At 42.2% G+C, this 17,665-nt stretch overlaps 1 protein-coding gene across 1 annotated transcript in view; it reads right to left on the bottom strand.

Moving 5' to 3' along the window:
• The window catches only part of LOC121548814 (N-lysine methyltransferase SMYD2-A), a 19,471-nt gene extending 5,402 nt beyond the window's left edge, over positions 1-14,069 (bottom strand). Inside the window, exons 1-4 of the mRNA XM_041860404.2 lie at positions 13,694-14,069; positions 3,271-3,334; positions 758-868; positions 101-161 (exon numbers count right to left, since the gene is read on the bottom strand). Coding sequence (XP_041716338.2) covers positions 101-161; positions 758-868; positions 3,271-3,334; positions 13,694-13,863 — 406 coding nt within the window. The 5' untranslated portion in view covers positions 13,864-14,069. The remainder of the gene's footprint in view (positions 1-100; positions 162-757; positions 869-3,270; positions 3,335-13,693) is intronic.
• Between the last annotated feature and the right edge of the window lie 3,596 nt (positions 14,070-17,665).

Raw genomic sequence — 17,665 nt, 5'->3', positions numbered from 1 at the left:
TGAAAGAGATGCCTCTCACACATAATTACAATAAGCAGACAGAACACAAAGGAACACTCAGCGTAATGACTCATTCTCTCTGTGTGTGTTTTGTTAGTACGTGATTCCAGCTCTCCAATCAGCAGGAGCTTCTCTGACGTACTCCTCTCTTTCTGGGCTTTCTGCAAAAACAGAGCGAGACAGTTGAGTTAACACCCTCTGTCTGCCAAAATAAGCATCCCAGAACAACTAGCAGCACTAACAACACTTACAGATCCCATACAGACCTTAACCTTTTACTGCAGTGGGCTAAATCAGGATAACACAGAGTGTTTATTGGTGGTCTTAAACAAATCTACTTTGAAACAAAAGTATACACCTCACACACATGGTTATGGGCTTAAAAAAAGAAGACACCTGTACCATGTCAGATATTGAGTTGACATTTTTTCAATTTTGAGTTAGCATCCCAATATGACACTTTATATACATCACAGAAGACTGAAATATAACAAAACCATATGACATAGAAAAACCAGACTTTTACAATTATATTGATTAATTATGAAATTATGAAAAATATTAATAACATTCCACCCATGAGGCCAGTAGGTCATTTGACTGCAGGAAAGGGCTACACATCTTGTTGACATACAGTATAGGCTATATATAAGGCTTATCTTACAGTAGACCAATTACAGGGTAATTACATAGGTTATCATCACACTGGTAGAGTTACTTGTAGTGACTGTGCTATAGAGCTACTTTTCTCTCTCACCTGTTTGGCGATTATCCTAGCCACCAGTCGGACGGACTCAGATGGACACCAGTTCTCCCCGTACGCTATCATGGCCCCGCACTCCAGCTTGTGCATCGCCCAGTCCCCTTTCTGAGGAACACACACAGGAGTTATGTATGAAGTACACTACCGGTCAAAAGTTTTAGAACACATACTCATTCAAGGTTTTTTCTATATTTTTACTATTTTTACTATTTTCTACATTGTAGAATAATAGTGAAGACATCAAAACTGTGAAATAACACATAATGTAGTAATCAAAAAAGTATTAAACAAATCAAAATATATTTTATATTTGAGATTCTTCAAATAGCCACCCTTTGTCTTGATGACAGCCTTGCACACTCTTGGTGCTGTGTGATATTTAAGATACTCTTTGAAGAGGTAGGGTTTCAGACCTACACCCCCATTCCTCATACCCCACAGAAAACATCCCGACCACGCTGACCCACATTTCAAAACAACCAGTGTTTAGGGATGACCCTAACCCAAACCCTAACCCTAACTATATGCTTTCCCCTAACCCTGCCGATTTGGTATATCCTCTACCCCCTTCCTTCCCATTCCAAACTAACCCCTCTACCCTAGCCCCATCCATTCCCCCAGCCATTCCTGGAACTATAGGCATTCTGTCTATATGATATTAATGACACATTATCTGCCTTCACATTCAGAACATTCAGAACGGAGAGTATAGTACACACACTGAGTCTGGAAGAGAATGCACAGCTAGGTATTCAGACCACTTGACTTTTTCCACATTTTGATACGTTACAGCCTTATTCTAAAATTGATTAAATAAAATATTTTCCTGAGCAATCTACACACAATACCCCACAATAACAAAGCGAAAACAGGTTTTTAGACATTTTTGAAAATGTATTAAAAATAAAAAACATAAATACCTTATTTACATAAGTATTCAGACCCTTTGCTAAATTGAGCTCAGGTGCATCCTGTTTCCATCCTGTTTCCATTGATTATCCTTGAGATGTTTATACAACTTGATTGGAGTCCACCTGTGATACAGTCAATTGATTGGACATGATTTGGAAAGGCACACACCTGTCTATATAAGGTCCCACTGTTCACAGTGCATGTCAGATTAAAAACCAAGCTATGAGGTCGAAGGAATTGTCTGTAGAGCGCCGAGACAAGATTGAGTCGAGGCACAGATCTGGGGAAGGGTACCAAAACATTTCTGCAGTATTGAAGATCCCCAAGAACACAGTGGCCTCCATCATTCTTAAATGGAAGAAGTTTGGAACCACCAAGACTCTTCCTAGAGCTGGCCACCTGGCCAAACTGAGCAATCGGGGGAGAAGGGCCTTGGTCAGGGATGTGACCAAGAACCCGATGGTCACTATGACAGAGCTCTAGAGTTCCTCTATGGAGATGGGAGAACCTTCCAGAAGGACAACCATCTCTGCAGCACTCCACCAATCAGGCCTTTATGGTAGAGTGGCCAGACGGAAGCCACTCCTCAGTAAAAGGCACATGACAGCCCGCTTGAAGTTTGCCAAAAGGCACCTAAAGACTCTCAGACCATGAGAAACAAGATTCTCTGGTCTGATGAAACCAAGATTGAACTCTTTGGCTTGAATGCCAAGCGTCACGTCTGGAGGAAACCCGGCACCATCCCTACAGTGAAGCATGGTGGTGGCAGCATCATGCTGTGGGGATGTTTTTCAGCTGTAGGGACTGGGAGACTAGTCAGGTTCGAGGGAAAGATGAACGGAGAGATCCTTGATGAAAACCTGCACCAGAGCGCTCAGGACCTCAGACTGGGACCTTCAAACAGGACAACGACCCTAAGCACACAGCCAAGACAACGCAGGAGTGGCTTCGGCAGGTAGCTTAGTGGTTAAGAGCGTTGTGCCAGTAACCAAAAGGTTGCTGGTTCTAATCCCCGAGCCGACTAGGTGAAAAATCTGTCGATGTGCCCTTGAGCAAGGCACTTAACACTAATTGTTCCTGTAAGTCGCTCTGGATAAGAGCGTCTGCTAAATGACTAAAATGTAAGTCTCTGAATGTCCTTGAGTGGCCCAGCCAGACCCCGGAGTTGAACACGATCGAACATCTTTGGAGAGTAACCCTAATGCTCCCCATCCAAACTGACGGATCTGCAGAGAAGAATGGGAGAAACTCCCCAAATACAGGTGTGCCAAGCTTGTAGCATCATACCCAAGAAGACTCGCTGCTGTAATCGCTGACAAATGTGCTTCAACAAAGTACTGAGTAAAGGGTCTGAATACTTATGTAAATGCACTATTACAGTTTATATTTTTAATAAATTAGCAAACATTTCTAAAAACCTGTTTTTGCTTCGTCATTATGGGGTATTGTGTGTAGATTGATGAGGAAAAAATACAATTTAATCAATTTTAGAATAAGGCTGTAATGGAACAAAATGTGGAAAAGGTCAAGGTGTCTGAATACTTTCCGAAGGCACTGTATGTGCAATGTCATCATCCATCACCATCATGTCTTACCTGACATTTCACATTGCAATACAACGCTTTTTTGCACTTCCCACATTTTGCCAAGCCCTCCTTCCTATGGATGACAAGACAATGGGTTAGTAGGGAATGAGTACTAAAACATCCATAGCTTGTTGTCACATTTTCACCTTACAGTTACAAACATGGCATTACAGCCAGGTAAATACTGTATCACACAGCACAGTGGTGTGCTATCATGGCACAGTTTAGCAGCCACTGCCAAACATAGTAAGGAGTCAATTCCATTTCAATTAACTTCCTGCATTGACTGAGTTGAAATTGATTGGGCCCCAACCCTGAATATGGTGCCTGATGAACATGGCATACACAACTACTGTAGATACACACACATGACATGTATGGCTGATACATGACAGTCTGTAGATGATCTTCACAGTCATATTCAGAGTGCCTGTTCAAAGAGAGAGAACAAAGGCGGAGGAAGGCAAGACAACTGCTGTCTTCATCACTGTGTGTTGTGTGTGTCTGTTTGTGTTGTCAGTTTTACGGAGCAACCCATTCCTCCTGAGGCAGGGGCAGGAGTTGTTAATGGGGTTTCTCCCGTCGTAACCGAGAGGGACTGTAGGCTTTGAAACATTCTGGGGTATTAATAGATGTGCCCTTGGTGTTGGACCAGCTGCCATTTCATACACAGAGAACAAGAACAGTAGAAAACCCCAAACACTCCACTGATACTGCAGGGAGTCTATGGAGCTGGGAGTCTAGACCTACCGTTGCAGGGGTTGTAGGCTATCTAGTTCCTTTAGGGTTATGGCTAAAGACTGAACTACTGGTCTCAAGACCAAAGAACTGTACTAATCCCGCAGGTATTGTCTACAGACAAAAAAGGGGTTGCAACTTCCAAATGATTATCTTACTCCCCTTTTTGACTAAACAGCAGCATCATCGAGCAGCATCATCAATCCATCAATTGCAGAATAGTGACATAGACTACATTACAGCAATTAAAGCAGCAAACTCAAGGTTTAAAAAAAGGTACTAAAGTTTGTAATTTAGATTTTAAAATGTCAGACTTGATTTGCAAAAACGAAATATGTATCACCCCTAGAAAAAATGTCCATTAATTATAATCTATATATTTCTTGTTAATATCAACTATCTGCTTGCACCTGTTGCGCCTGTTATGCACAGCAGGTGTGCCTTCTTAAGTATGTGTCTTCTTAATTTGTTTGTACAGCACTGATGAAGGCATAAATCCGAAACGTATGCTCCATTCCTTTTTAATCTTTATTTAGCACCTTGTACTTGTGCGAGTACTTTTTCAACTCTACAGATATTTTCTCTCCCACGCACCGGCCGCCTTTCATTTTAGCCTGAGCGCAAACCCTCATACCGGCTTTCCCCATTATAATCCACATAATAATTTGCATTTCCTATTGCTGCAGGGAATCGATAAAACACCACTCAGACACGCACAAAAACAATATAACATTCAAAATGGGTGAACCTTTCCTTTAATTTTAGCCAGTTTACTACAGCAGGAAAATAATCCTGCAGCAATTTGAGACTGGGACGGAGGTTTACCTTCCAGCAGGACAATGACCCTAAGCATACTGCTAAAGCAACACTCGAGTGGTTTAAGGGGAAACATTGAAATGTCTTGGAATGGCCTAGTCAAAGCCCAGACCTCAATCCAATTGAGAATCTGTGGTATGACTTAAAGATTGCTGTACACCAGCGGAACCGGAGCAGTTTTGCCTTGAAGAATGGACAAAAATCCCAGTGGCTAGATGTGCCAAGCTTATAGAGACATACCCCAAGAGACTTGCAGCTATAATTGCTGCAAAAGGTGGCTCTACAAAGTATTGACTTTGGGGGGGTGAATAGTTATGCATGCTCAAGTTCTGTTTTTTTGTCTTATTTCTTGTTTGTTAAAAAAATATATATATTTTGCATCTTCAAAGTGGTAGGCATGTTGTGTAAATCAAATGATACATTTTTTATTCCAGGTTGTAAGACAACAAAATAGGAAAAATGCCAAGGGGGGTGAATACTTTCGCAAGCCACTGTATATGTAGAGAAACGTGCCCATTTTCCTCGAAAGAACGGAATGTCACAATTCCAAAGCTATACGATATTACAGACAAAGATTCTTTCTTCAAAGAGTCGGACGCTAAGGATATACTTCAGACACCCGACAAGGCCCAAATCGCTGTCATTCGCAGGAGAAAGAGAAGGAGATATCGGGGACGTAGCTCGGGGTGCCTTGTAAGGATCCGACGGCGAGTTGGTAATTTGCCTCTTCCATCAGTCCTATTAGCCAACGTACAATCAATGGATAATAAAATAGACGAGCTATGATCAAGAACATCCTACCAACGGGACATTAAAAACTGTAATATCTTATGTTTCACCGAGTCGTGGCTGAACGACGACATGGATAACATACAGCTGGCGGGTTTTACGCTGCATCGTCAAGATAGAAGAATGGTGTCCGGTAAGACAAGGGGTGGCGGTCTGTGTATATTTGTAAACAACAGCTGGTGCACGAAATGTAATATTAAGGAAGTCTCTAGGTTTTATAGGTCCCCTGTAGCTAAGTTGGTAGAGCATGGCGCTTGCAATGCCAGAGTTGTGGGTTCGTTTCCCACAGGGGGCCAGTATGAAAATGTATGCACTAACTGTAAGTCGCTCTGGATAAGAGCGTCTGCTAAAATAACTAAAAAAAATTAAAAAATTCTGCTTGCCTGAGTTAGTGTATCTCATGATAAGCTGTAGACCACACTATTTACCAAGAGAGTTTTCATCTATATTCCTCATAGCTGTCTATTTACCACCACAAACTGATGCTGGCACTAAGACTAAACTCAATGAGCTGTATAAGGCCATAATCTAACAGGAAAACGGTCATCCAGAGGCGGCACTCCTAGTGGCCGGGGACTTTAATGCAGGGAAACTTATATCCGTTTTACCCAATTTATATGTGCAACCTGAGGGAAAAAAACTCTAGACCACCTTTACTCCACACACAGAGAAGCGTAAAAAGCTCTCCCATACCCTCCATTTGGCAAATCTGACCATAACTCTATCCTCCTGATTCCTGCTTACAAGCAAAAACTAAAGCAGGAAGCACCAGTGAATCAGTCAATAAAGAAGTGGTCAGATGACGCAGATGCTAAGCTACAGGACTGTTTTGCTAGCACAGACTGGAATATGTTCTGGGATTCTTCCGATGGCATTGAGGAGTACACCACATCAGTCACTGGCTTCATCAATAAGTGCATCGATGACGTCGTCCTCACAGTGACCATACGTACATACCCCAACCAGAAGCCATGGATTACAGGCGACATCAGCACTGAGCTAAAGGGTAGAGCTGCCGCTTTCAAGGAGCGGAACTCTAACCCAGACCCTTAAAAGAAATCCCGCTATTCCCTCCGATGAACCATCAAATAGGCAAAGCGTCAATACAGGACTAAGATTGAATCGTACTACGCCGGCTCCGACGCTCGTCGGATGTGGCAGGGCTTGCAAACTATTACAGACTACAAAGGGAAGCACAGCCGCGAGCTGTCCAGTGACACAAGCCTACCAAACAAGCTAAAATCACTTCTATGCTCGCTTCGAGGCAAGCAACACTGAGGCATGCATGAGAGCATCAGCTGTTCCGGACGACTGTGTGATCACGCTCTCCGTAGCCGATGTGAGTAAAACCTTTAAACAGGTCAACATTCACAAGATTACCAGGACGTGTACTCCGAGCATGCGCTGACCAACTTGCAAGTGTCTTCACTGACATTTTCAACCTGTCCCTGACTGAGTCTGTAATACGAACATGTTTCAAGCAGAACACCATAATCCCTGTGCCCAAGAACACTAAGGTAATCTGCCTAAATGACTACAGACCTGTAGCACTCACGTCTGTAGCCATGAAGTGATTTGAAAGGCTGGTCATGGCTCACATCAACACCATAATCCCAGAAACCCTAGACCCACTCCAATTTGCATACCGCCCCAATAGATCCACAGATGATGCAATCTCTATTGCACTCCACACCGCCCTTCCACACCTGTACAAAAGGAACACCTACGTGAGAATGCTATTCATTGACTACAGCTCAGCGTTCAACACCATAGTGCCCTCAAAGCTCATCACTAACCTAAGGATCCTGGGACTAAACACCTCCCTCTGCAACTGAATCCTGGACTTCCTGACGGGCCGTCCCCAGGTGGTAAGGGTAGGTAACAACACATCTGCCACGCTGATCCTCAACACAGGGGCCCCTCAGGGGTGCGTGCTCAGTCCCCTCCTGTACTCCCTGTTCACCCATGACTGCATGGCCAGGCATGACTCCAACACCAACATCATTAAGTTTGCCGACGACACAACAGTGGTAGGCCTGATCACCGACAACGATGAGACAGCCTATAGGGAGGAGGTCAGAGACCTGGCCATGTGGTGCCAGGATAACAACCTCTCCCTCAACGTGATCAAGACAAAGGATAAGATTGTGGACTACAGGAAAAAGAAGAGGACTGAGCACGCCCCCATTCTCATCGACGGGGCTGTAGTGGAGCAGGTTGAGAGCTTCAAGTTCCTTAGTGTCCACATCACCAACATACTATCATTGTCCAAACACACCAAGACAGTTGTGAAGAGGGCACAACAAAGCCTATTCCCCCTCAGGAGACTGAAAAGATTTGGCATGGGTCCTCAGATCCTCAAAAGGTTCTACAGCTGCACAATCGAGAGCATCCTGACTGGTTGCATCACTGCCTGGTATGGCAACTGCTCAGCCTCCGACCGCAAGGCACTACAGAGGGTAGTGCGTACGGCCCAGTACATCACTGGGGCCAAGCTTCCTGCCATCCAGGACCTCTATACCAGGCAGTGTCAGAGGAAGGCCCTAAAAATTGTCAAAGACTCCACCCACCCTAGTCATAGACGGTTCTCTCTGCTACCGCACGGCAAGCGGTACCGGAGCTAGGTCCAAAAGGCTTCTTAACATCTTCTACCCCCAAGCCATAAGGCTCCTGAACAGGTAATCAAATGGCTACCCGGACTATTTGCATTGTGATTTTACAGCTAATTAGCTACTTTACCTGCTGATATTGTCTTTGTTATTATTGTGTGTAGCTACGTTTGCTAGCTAGCTAGCCAGCCAGCCCATAGAGAGAGCTTTGCATTGTGGGTTTTGTAGTCAACTATTTTTCATGTTGCTACCAACCTTATTATAACCCCAAAATGATACATTGTTCTCACATAGTGTTATTTAACATGTATTTACTACTAGGCCATAGCAAAGACAAGCAGCCAGCCTCAGAGAAGCTGTCACAAAGACAAAGACAAAGGAATTTTCTGCCTGCGGGAGGATGGAATGATCCCTCGTGACGGGAAAAGAGAAGGATTGGAGAAAGCGGAAACACTATCTAGATCTTTCAAGGTGTTGACTGTTGAGTAAAGGACTATGTAGACACCACCCACTGGGCAAAAACTGGTTGAATCAACGTTGTTTCCATGTCATTTCAACCAAAAAATGCAATGTAATGACGTTGAATCAACGTGGAGAATGTCGTATTTTTTTCACCCAACTTTTAACCTAAATCCAATGACATGGTGAAATGTTTTGTTGATTTCAGGTTGAATTCACGTAAGTTGAGAACTCAACAAAATGTTGATCAAAACTAGACGTTGAACTGGCATCTACAGTATGCCTAGTGTGCAGGTGTTCTTGTAGATGAGAGGACATGCGCCTGTACTTACAGGGACCTCACCCCAGGACAACTCCAGTCTCAGGTGTATATCAAGCGTGTGTGTTTGCGTGTGTGTCTGTTAAAATAATAAATGAAAATTTACATTAATATGTGTGTATCTAGAAATCATGATGAAATTATGAAACAGCACCCCCTACCTCCAAGAAACAACATATACTGACTTGAATTGAATGACAAAGTTGACTGACAAATATATCCCCAAACTCTTAGAATCTCTTAGAAATCTTAGAAAGTACCCATCTTGATTTATGTCAGGTCATGTAGCTGTTTGTTTACCACCCATTTGATTAAAAGCTGTTCTATTACTGTACTACAATTTGTGTTGCCACATGGACCCGTTATGTGGAATAGGCGTACAGAAAGATGAGCCCCACCACTGCTGCATACAGAAATAGATTTTATAGATTGTGTTGTAGTTTGTCATGATGGGGCCAAACTGCTCTGCAAAAGAGGCCTGGCCACCCCACAAGCTCATGGTTTTGGTAGTAGGTGAGCAGGGCACCAATGAATTGACAATATATGAAGAGTTTAATTCCAAAACACTATATATCCATTGTCAGAAATGTTGGTAAATTAGCTTATTGTTGAAAGAAATTATGAAAGAGATTGGTGTGCTTTTTCACTATATAATCATGACAATCAATGACAAACATGAATTTATTTAAAATCTATCACTTGATGGTTTCATTTCAGAGAGGCAAATAATATTTTTTTTTTGCTAAATGCTAATGTTTTACACAGTGAAATGTAACAAATAACTACATTTTAAAAATAAAGAAATGCACAAATGATACATATTACAAATATTTAGTAATGTGAGATCTGTATGTAAAACATTTACATTTGACATTTATCAACCCCTACAACAATGTCCATTAATTATAATCCACATAATAATTCACATTTCCTGATACTGCAGGATTATTTTCCTGCTATAGCCAACTGGCTCAAATTAAGATTCAACATCTTTATAGAAGGGTGTTGTATTTGTATTTGTATTTATTAGGGATCCCCATTAGCTGCTGCCAAGGCAGAAGCTACTCTTCCTAGGGTCAAAACACATTAAGACACTTACATCACACAAACAAAATATAAAACAGTACATCATATAACATTATTACACCACTACATATCTAGAATACAAAATGTATAATACCACCATACAACAATATTACAATGTACATGTGTGTAGTAGCGCTGACCCGATTTAGTCGACTGGTCGATTGTTTGGTCGATAGGCTGTTGGTCGACCGAGATTTTTTTAGTCGAGCAGTAGCAAAAATATTATTGACACACAAGACACGTCTGATTCATGCCTGTCACACCAGTATCACCACTAGTACATTTAACGTTAATTCCCATAATTTCTCATCTACAATGCTTGTTTGGTTACAGTAATTTCTGTTAATGCATTCAGTATATTATCATTACAGTCTTACCGTTGTCATTGTAGGAGTGGACACGTTGTTTGCAGAGCACACAACAGGCTACTCTTGTGAGAAAAAAGTTTTTGTTTATTTCATTCCACTTATGAGTTGTCCATTTATTAATTGTCTTTTGTTTGGAGCGCTTCTGTCAGCAGCAGCGGGCAGCATGAGGAGGAGGAGGAGGGAGCAGGTGTTTTTATTCTGGTTAGTCTATATTGATCTCTGGCTCCCTCTTTAGTAATTTGTGTGTCTTCATTTTTAATCGCAGTGCTTAAAGCATCAGACAAGCTCAGTAGCCTACATATAGTTATTCAAACATAGGGTGTGTCTATATATGGAAAAATATATGTTTTAAACAAATCGATTGTTCGAAAGAACAGATGACTCTCGGTCGACAATTTTGTTGTTGTTGTAGGGGACTGCCCTAGCATGTAGAGTGCGTGTGCTAGCTTTTGTGTGCGTATGCGTGTGTCTGTATCTGTGTGTGTGTCTCTTCACAATACTCACTGTTCCATAAGATGTATTTTTATCTGTTTTTAAAATCTGCTACTTGCATCAGTTACCTGATGTGGAATAGAGTTCCATGTAGTCATAGCTCTATGTAATACTGTGTGCCTCCCATAGTCTGTTCTGGACTTGGGGATTGTGAAGAGACCACTGGTGGTATGTCTTGTGGAGTATGCATGGGTGTCCGGTGCATTCAGCTTGTCAACACTTCTTACAAAAACATACGTTTTTCCAGCAGCAGACTATGATCAATAATGTCAAGAGCCGCACTGAAGTCTAACAAAACAGCCCCCACAATCTTTTTATCATCAATTTCTCTCAGCCAATCATTAGTAATTTGTGTAAGTGCTGTGCTTGTTGAATGTCCTTCCCTATAAGCGTGCCGAAAGTCTCTTGTAAATTAGTTTACTGTAAAATAGCATTGTACCTGGTCAAACACCATTTTTCAAAAGTTTACTAAGGGTTGGTAACAGGCTGATTGGTCGGCTGTTTGAGCCAGTAAAAGGTGCTTTACTATTCTTGGGTAGCCTAATAACTTTTGCTTCCCTCCAGGCCTGAGGGAACACAGTTTCTAGTAGGCTTAGATTGAAGATATGGCGAATAGGAGTGGCAATATCGTCCATATTCTCATTAACCGTGAGTCCAAATAACACCAACTTCGGTATGTAGACCCATGGTACATCTCTTAACTTAAAAAAAAAAAAAAGCCAATAAACAGTTACATGACCTAGAGCATGGTCAATCAAGTTATTGTTTCCAACATTTTAGAACTACTAAACAACTATTGATTTAGAACACTGGAGAGTTACCGCAAGTCGCAAAGAAAACAGGAGTTGCCTTCACTATTCCAGCACCATTTCAACTTCAACATTTCAACATCATCAAATCACCTATGCTTAGTCTAATACAGTGACAACTAAAAGATTCCAAAAACAATTTAGTCCAATCAACGTAAGCTTGTGGCTGTCCATGGTACTGATTTATGTGTGTGTGTGTGTGTGTGTGTGTGTGTGTGTGTGTGTGTGTGTGTGTGTGTGTGTGTGTGTGTGTGTGTGTGTGTGTGTGTGCGTGCGTGCATGCATGCGTGCATGCATGCGTAAGTAGAAAAAACATGTTGACTCACCCTACTTGTAGAGAAAAGCCAATCCCATCCCCCTCTCTTTCATGTTGCCGAAACGGTCTATGACTCTGTCATACAGTAGACACTTCGTTTTTGTTGTCCTAGGCTACCTGGCTAAAATGCTTGCTCGCAAGCCTAACTTCATTTCATGGGCAACAATTAGCCAGCTAGTTAACATTAGCCTACTACATCTAGCTACATATTGAACTTCCATCCTCTCAGGCCTTTATAATCATTGGCCAGTACGAAGAATTAAGTAAATCCAAATCCTATTTCCACCTATGGCTACTTTAGGAAAGGGACAATTTTAGCTAGCTAGCTAGCCACCAGAGGACAACAACACAATATGCAACAATTCAAGTTTTTTTCTGTCAATGACGTTTGGCTTTTGATGTGATGTGATTGGCAAAGCTCATTGTTCTATCTGTGTGATTGGTGTGAAGCCAAATCCAAACTGGCTTCCCGTGACACTTTTTTTTGGTTCGCCAGGACCATTCACAGTTGAGCTCACTTAGTTTAGCTCAACGCTGATTGGCTATTATTGTACAATTTTTTTATCAAGTGAGACCAAATGCTTGTTGGCTTCTCTTGCATTCAATGCTACGTGCGGCAACAATGTCATGCTCTGTTTGACCAGACTACATCAGATAGATGGGCTACACATACAGAGATAGAGGGGCGCTGTTTTGCTCGCTCTAATGCTTTCTCCTATGAGATACATTCAGCCTCTTGCGAATTGAAGGAAAATTATGAAACACAGAGAGACGAAATATACATTTTTTTTTTTTATTGGTCCATTTTTTGGAGAAGCCTGGCTTCCCTTGGTCTCCATGAATACAGGACACTGAATGGATTGGTTAAGAGATGGCTGAGTTATTGCTAAATCAGGAAATCTGATTTTACATGTCCATTTAAATCCTTTGTAAATCCACTTCACAATGTCCTATCAACTTGAAACTTGCAACCACTATCATGGACGTCCATAAGATGAACCACACTGAATTTGGTATTGATATCTCAAAAAACCAGTAAACTATTAACAACTCATTATTTGCATATGTAACGCTTATGCTAATGCTGAAAATCATCTGCAATCATCTTCTCCTCATGAACCATAGGTCAGATTCACTCCAGATTTTGTATTTTAGACTCATGATTGCACATAAAGGAATACATGATCGAGTGCTTGCTTTGTTATCCAACTGTTCTTTTCTGTCATCCTGTGAAATCCAGCATGGCTGCTTGCAACTATATTTACATTGTCGCCATTAAGCAGACACTCTCATAAAGAGTGATTTAGGCCTACAGTTAGTGCATTCATCCTAACGTAGCTAGCTAGGTGAGACAACCACATATCACAGTCATAGTATGCAATTGTTTTCTAAATAAAGCAGCTATCAGCAAAGTCAATGCTAAGAAAAGACAAGTGCAAGTGTTAGTGCAGTAATTGCTGTTTCTCTTCTGGTGACAATTGTGAGCTCACACCCGCGTCGCTGCGTTTCACTCACCTGTCAAATACAGTCAAATACATCCGTTATGGAGAGGAATAAACAAATTAGTTCACCTACACATGCAAGACAAGAGAAAAGTGGTTGACACTTGTCACGGTGGAGTGATAGCTTACCTTGTGAAGCAGAATTCACAGTTAGAGCCTCTCTCGCTGGCAGTCAGGACGTAAGTATATGGAAGACTAGCGAAGAGAAGCTCCCCAACTTTGAAGGGTTTGGTGACCCGGAGTCCTCGCCCTTTGCCCGGACTGACGAACCTCTCAATTCCCTCAATGCTCTCCTTCATTCTGTCGCCTATAGGTCCGCCGAGTGCCCTTCCTTCCGAATTCCACTATTCACCTAGAATCAGCTACAATGAACCCACGCTCAGCGCGGCAATTGACTATGGCTAGGTGTCGTTAAAATTACACTGGTATGATTTAATGCCCCTTCCCTATAAAAGCGAACGCGTCACCGTCCCCAATAACGGTTCATACATGGTAACATCAGCGCCGCATCCCTCAAGGATTCCGGGGGGTCATAAAGTCCGCTCTTAAATAAGTTTATCTCTGAGCACCCGACAGAGGTCTGCGTGTGGAATAGGCTCCCCGTGGCGCGGTGAAACTCATTGTCGTTATGAATATGATGACATATTTCCATCATATGCAATACACATTTTAAGTTCCAACTGAGAAGTGGGTAAAACGTGTTGTGTATTTAACACAAGTGCTAATATGATTTGATTCTAATCTGGACAGAAAAAAGCTAATAGTCTTCATTGATAATGAATAATAATGATAGGCTAATACAAATAAACTGGTGTTGTCTTAAATACAAGGAGTGAAGTGTTTCAATTTACCCCATGGTCTGGGTTAGTTGTAACAGAATTAAAAAGTGCATAAATCATGACATGCAACTAATTATTGAATGCCTTTATTGAGACAATGAGAGCAACATTGCCATGTTTAACATTTTGTTTGGCAGAAATAATAATAAATATAAATAATACAATGTTTATTATTATACCCACCACTAAATGGTATTTTTCAACCAAACAACATCTAAGCTAAACTAAACATCTGAACGTTTGTGGTGTGTGTGTGTGTGAGTTTGTGTGTGTGTGTGTGTGTGTGTGTGTGTGTGTGTGTGTGTGTGTGTGTACGTGCGTGTCTGTGTGTGTGGGTGTGTTTGTCTGTGTGTGTGTGTGACTGAATGTATAGCTTTCCTGGGGTACAGGCTTGGTGGGCCCATCATTTGCATTTCCAGCACTGCACCCAGACCTCCTTGGACTTGGAATTGTTAAAGTGCTCCATGCACACAATGCAGAAGTTTTCCTCGTTGGAGGAATCTGAATCTTCTGGTTCAACATGCTTTGTTTTGGCTTTTTTCTTAGGCAGGACAGTTTTTTTGTTGTTGTTCAGTGTGGTTTGTCTTGGCTTGCTTCTTTCCAGCTGTTTTTTTAGGCAGGGCAATTTTACTTTCTGCCTTCTGAGTGCTAGATTTTGATGCTCTTCTTCCAGTGCCTGATTGACGGGGGTATCTGTCAATATCGCAGTTTTGTAATTTTCCTGGGCCCTGCTTTTGGGAAGGGGCGTATATCAACTGGGTTGAAACCAGAAGAGTAATCACGTGTTTCCCAGCCACAGCCTGATACATGTGGGTAGGTGCCCTGTGATGTGGCTGGAGAGTGGGGCTGGAAGGCAGCTGGAGAGGTGGGCAGGAAGGCAGCTGGAGAATTGGGCTGGGAGGCAGCTGGAGAGGTGACCTGGAAGGCAGCTGCTGGAGAGGTGACCTGGAAGGCAGCTGGAGAGGTGGCCTGGAAGGCAGCTGGAGAGGTGACCTGGAAGGCAGCTGGAGAGGTGATCTGGAAGGCAGCTGGAGAGGTGACCTGGAAGGCAGCTGGAGAGGTGATCTGGAAGGCAGCTGGAGAGGTGATCTGGAAGGCAGCTGGAGAGGTGGCCTGGAAGGCAGCTGGAGAGGTGGCCTGCGTGGGAAAACAACAGTTGGGGGGATTGAGTTTCCTATTGCATTTATAGCACATGCCATTGACAGTAGTGTAAACCTTTCTGCTGAGGTGATTGCTCCAACCTGTTTGGTGCCATGTTTCACAACCACTCTATCTGGTGTTTGTGTTGTGGTTATTCCTGTCTCGTCAACATTCCATATGTCATTGCCATCAAAGCTTTATTTATTTATCACCTCTCCTAGTTTGCTGAAAAACTCTGCCACATTTGTTCTTTTGAAACTTGTGGCCCACGACAGACTAGTGCTTCAGCACTCCTAATGGAGAGGAGTAGGGTGCCGCTTTAGGTAAGACGAGAACCAGTCTGCTCCCGCCATAGAGGTCTCATCCCATGACTGAGGATGCTTGTAACCATATTGTACAGCGAGTTGGTAGGCACATTTCCTGACCTGTAATAATATAATAAAATATGTTCAATACTTCCCCCAATTAATACTTTATATTAATCCTTTACATTAGTAGTCCCTCACTAATTCCTATCAAGTGCTTACCTCACGGGGAGACAATCCATAATATAAATCAGCTGCCCTCAAGAGATACTCTGACAACTTCTGCTCCTGCTCATCCATGAAGACCCTGTTTCCACTACGTTAGCCAACATGGGGAAGCTCTCTCGACCCCTTCTCCAGTAGCTTCTTTCTTTCTTTGCAGAATCTGTACAGCGTCACATGACATATGCCATACAACTTAGCAACCGATCTGATTGACTTCCCCAGGTGTGCTACATCATCTACTCCCCTGTCTGTCTTTCTTTTACATGATCTAGGTATGCTGAAAGTAAAAGAAAGCATGTACCAAAAACATTGAGTTTTACTCTGGGTTAATTGTAACATTTTCTCACAAGCTGTTACATCTAACCCAGACCCTTGCAGCCATTAGCTAGCTTCCATTTTAGCTAAATGTTAATACTGTTAATGCATCAAATATCTCTACAAAGACTGGTTATAAACCTGATATAAGTTTGGTGAATGGAACTACAAAGCAGTTGATGCCATCACAAAAACAAAGAAATCAGAAATGTTGGGTTCTATTTTTCTCATAATTGGATCTGTATGTGATGAATAGCTTGGAAGGAATGCATTAATGAGGACACTGTACTGATATGGATTGTTTCACATAACAGCCTGTGATTCATGAGGGGAACGTTAGGGGCTAGGATGAGATAAGACTTGTATTTCTCACAGATACGAACACTCTCTCTTTGTTGTCTGTGAAACCGTCCTTGAACGTGGGTACATGGAGTACAGTGGAATGGTGTCTTTTGGGTGCTGACTCCACAGGTTATTGTGATAGCAACTTATGCCTGGCAACAGTGTGCAATAAATGGAGAAGAGGAGTTGGGACCAACCCCTGCGCCAACGGATTGGCTGAACCACACTCAGTCCTTTACTCTGATTGGCCAACAGAAGAGGTGGGAACTATCTGTCAGAGTATTTGGGGGGGAACCTGTGAGCGGTGTTTTAGTTCTCTGAGTGCCCTGCGTGGTATTTCAGTGGACCCGTATATACGAACCTTCATACTTATCATACATACATTTTGCATATAATAAATTAAGCTTGGATTGAAGATCTCTTGATTCTTATTCCAATACCAGATTTGAATTACGCAATTTCTAACAGAAATCAGATTTCTGTTAATAGAATGTGCAGAGTTTATCACAGGGACTTGCTTTTTCACATGAGAGTTCAGGACTAAACTGAGCATGTGCTCAGTCAATCACATTATTTTACCTCGCTCCTGATTGGAGGAATTGCAAGTGTTACAACTATCCAGTGTTACAACCATCCCCGGTCTCCCCTACTCCTCCAGAGTATCATCAGTGGTATGCAGGATATGTTGCACATGGGTCAGAAGAAATAGTCTATTTATTGTGGTGTTGAAAAAGTAAACCATGACATTGAAGTTCCCTAAGTCGGTAAGCTTTGTTTATTGGTTGTGTGGTTCATTGGCACAGAAACCTGTTGGTAGAAAATGAGTTGCATGTATTTTAAATAATGATAAATATGGCATCAAAATGTTGAAAATCAGATTTCCCTCTAGCTGATCATTGTCTGCAGCCGGCTCTGATTGTAGTGTAATGAAACAG

Source organism: Coregonus clupeaformis, chromosome 33, assembly GCF_020615455.1.
Source record: "Coregonus clupeaformis isolate EN_2021a chromosome 33, ASM2061545v1, whole genome shotgun sequence".
NCBI classification, from domain to species: domain Eukaryota; kingdom Metazoa; phylum Chordata; class Actinopteri; order Salmoniformes; family Salmonidae; genus Coregonus; species Coregonus clupeaformis.
Note: the sequence above shows the minus strand (reverse complement) of the source record. Positions and strands in the feature narration are given on the sequence as shown.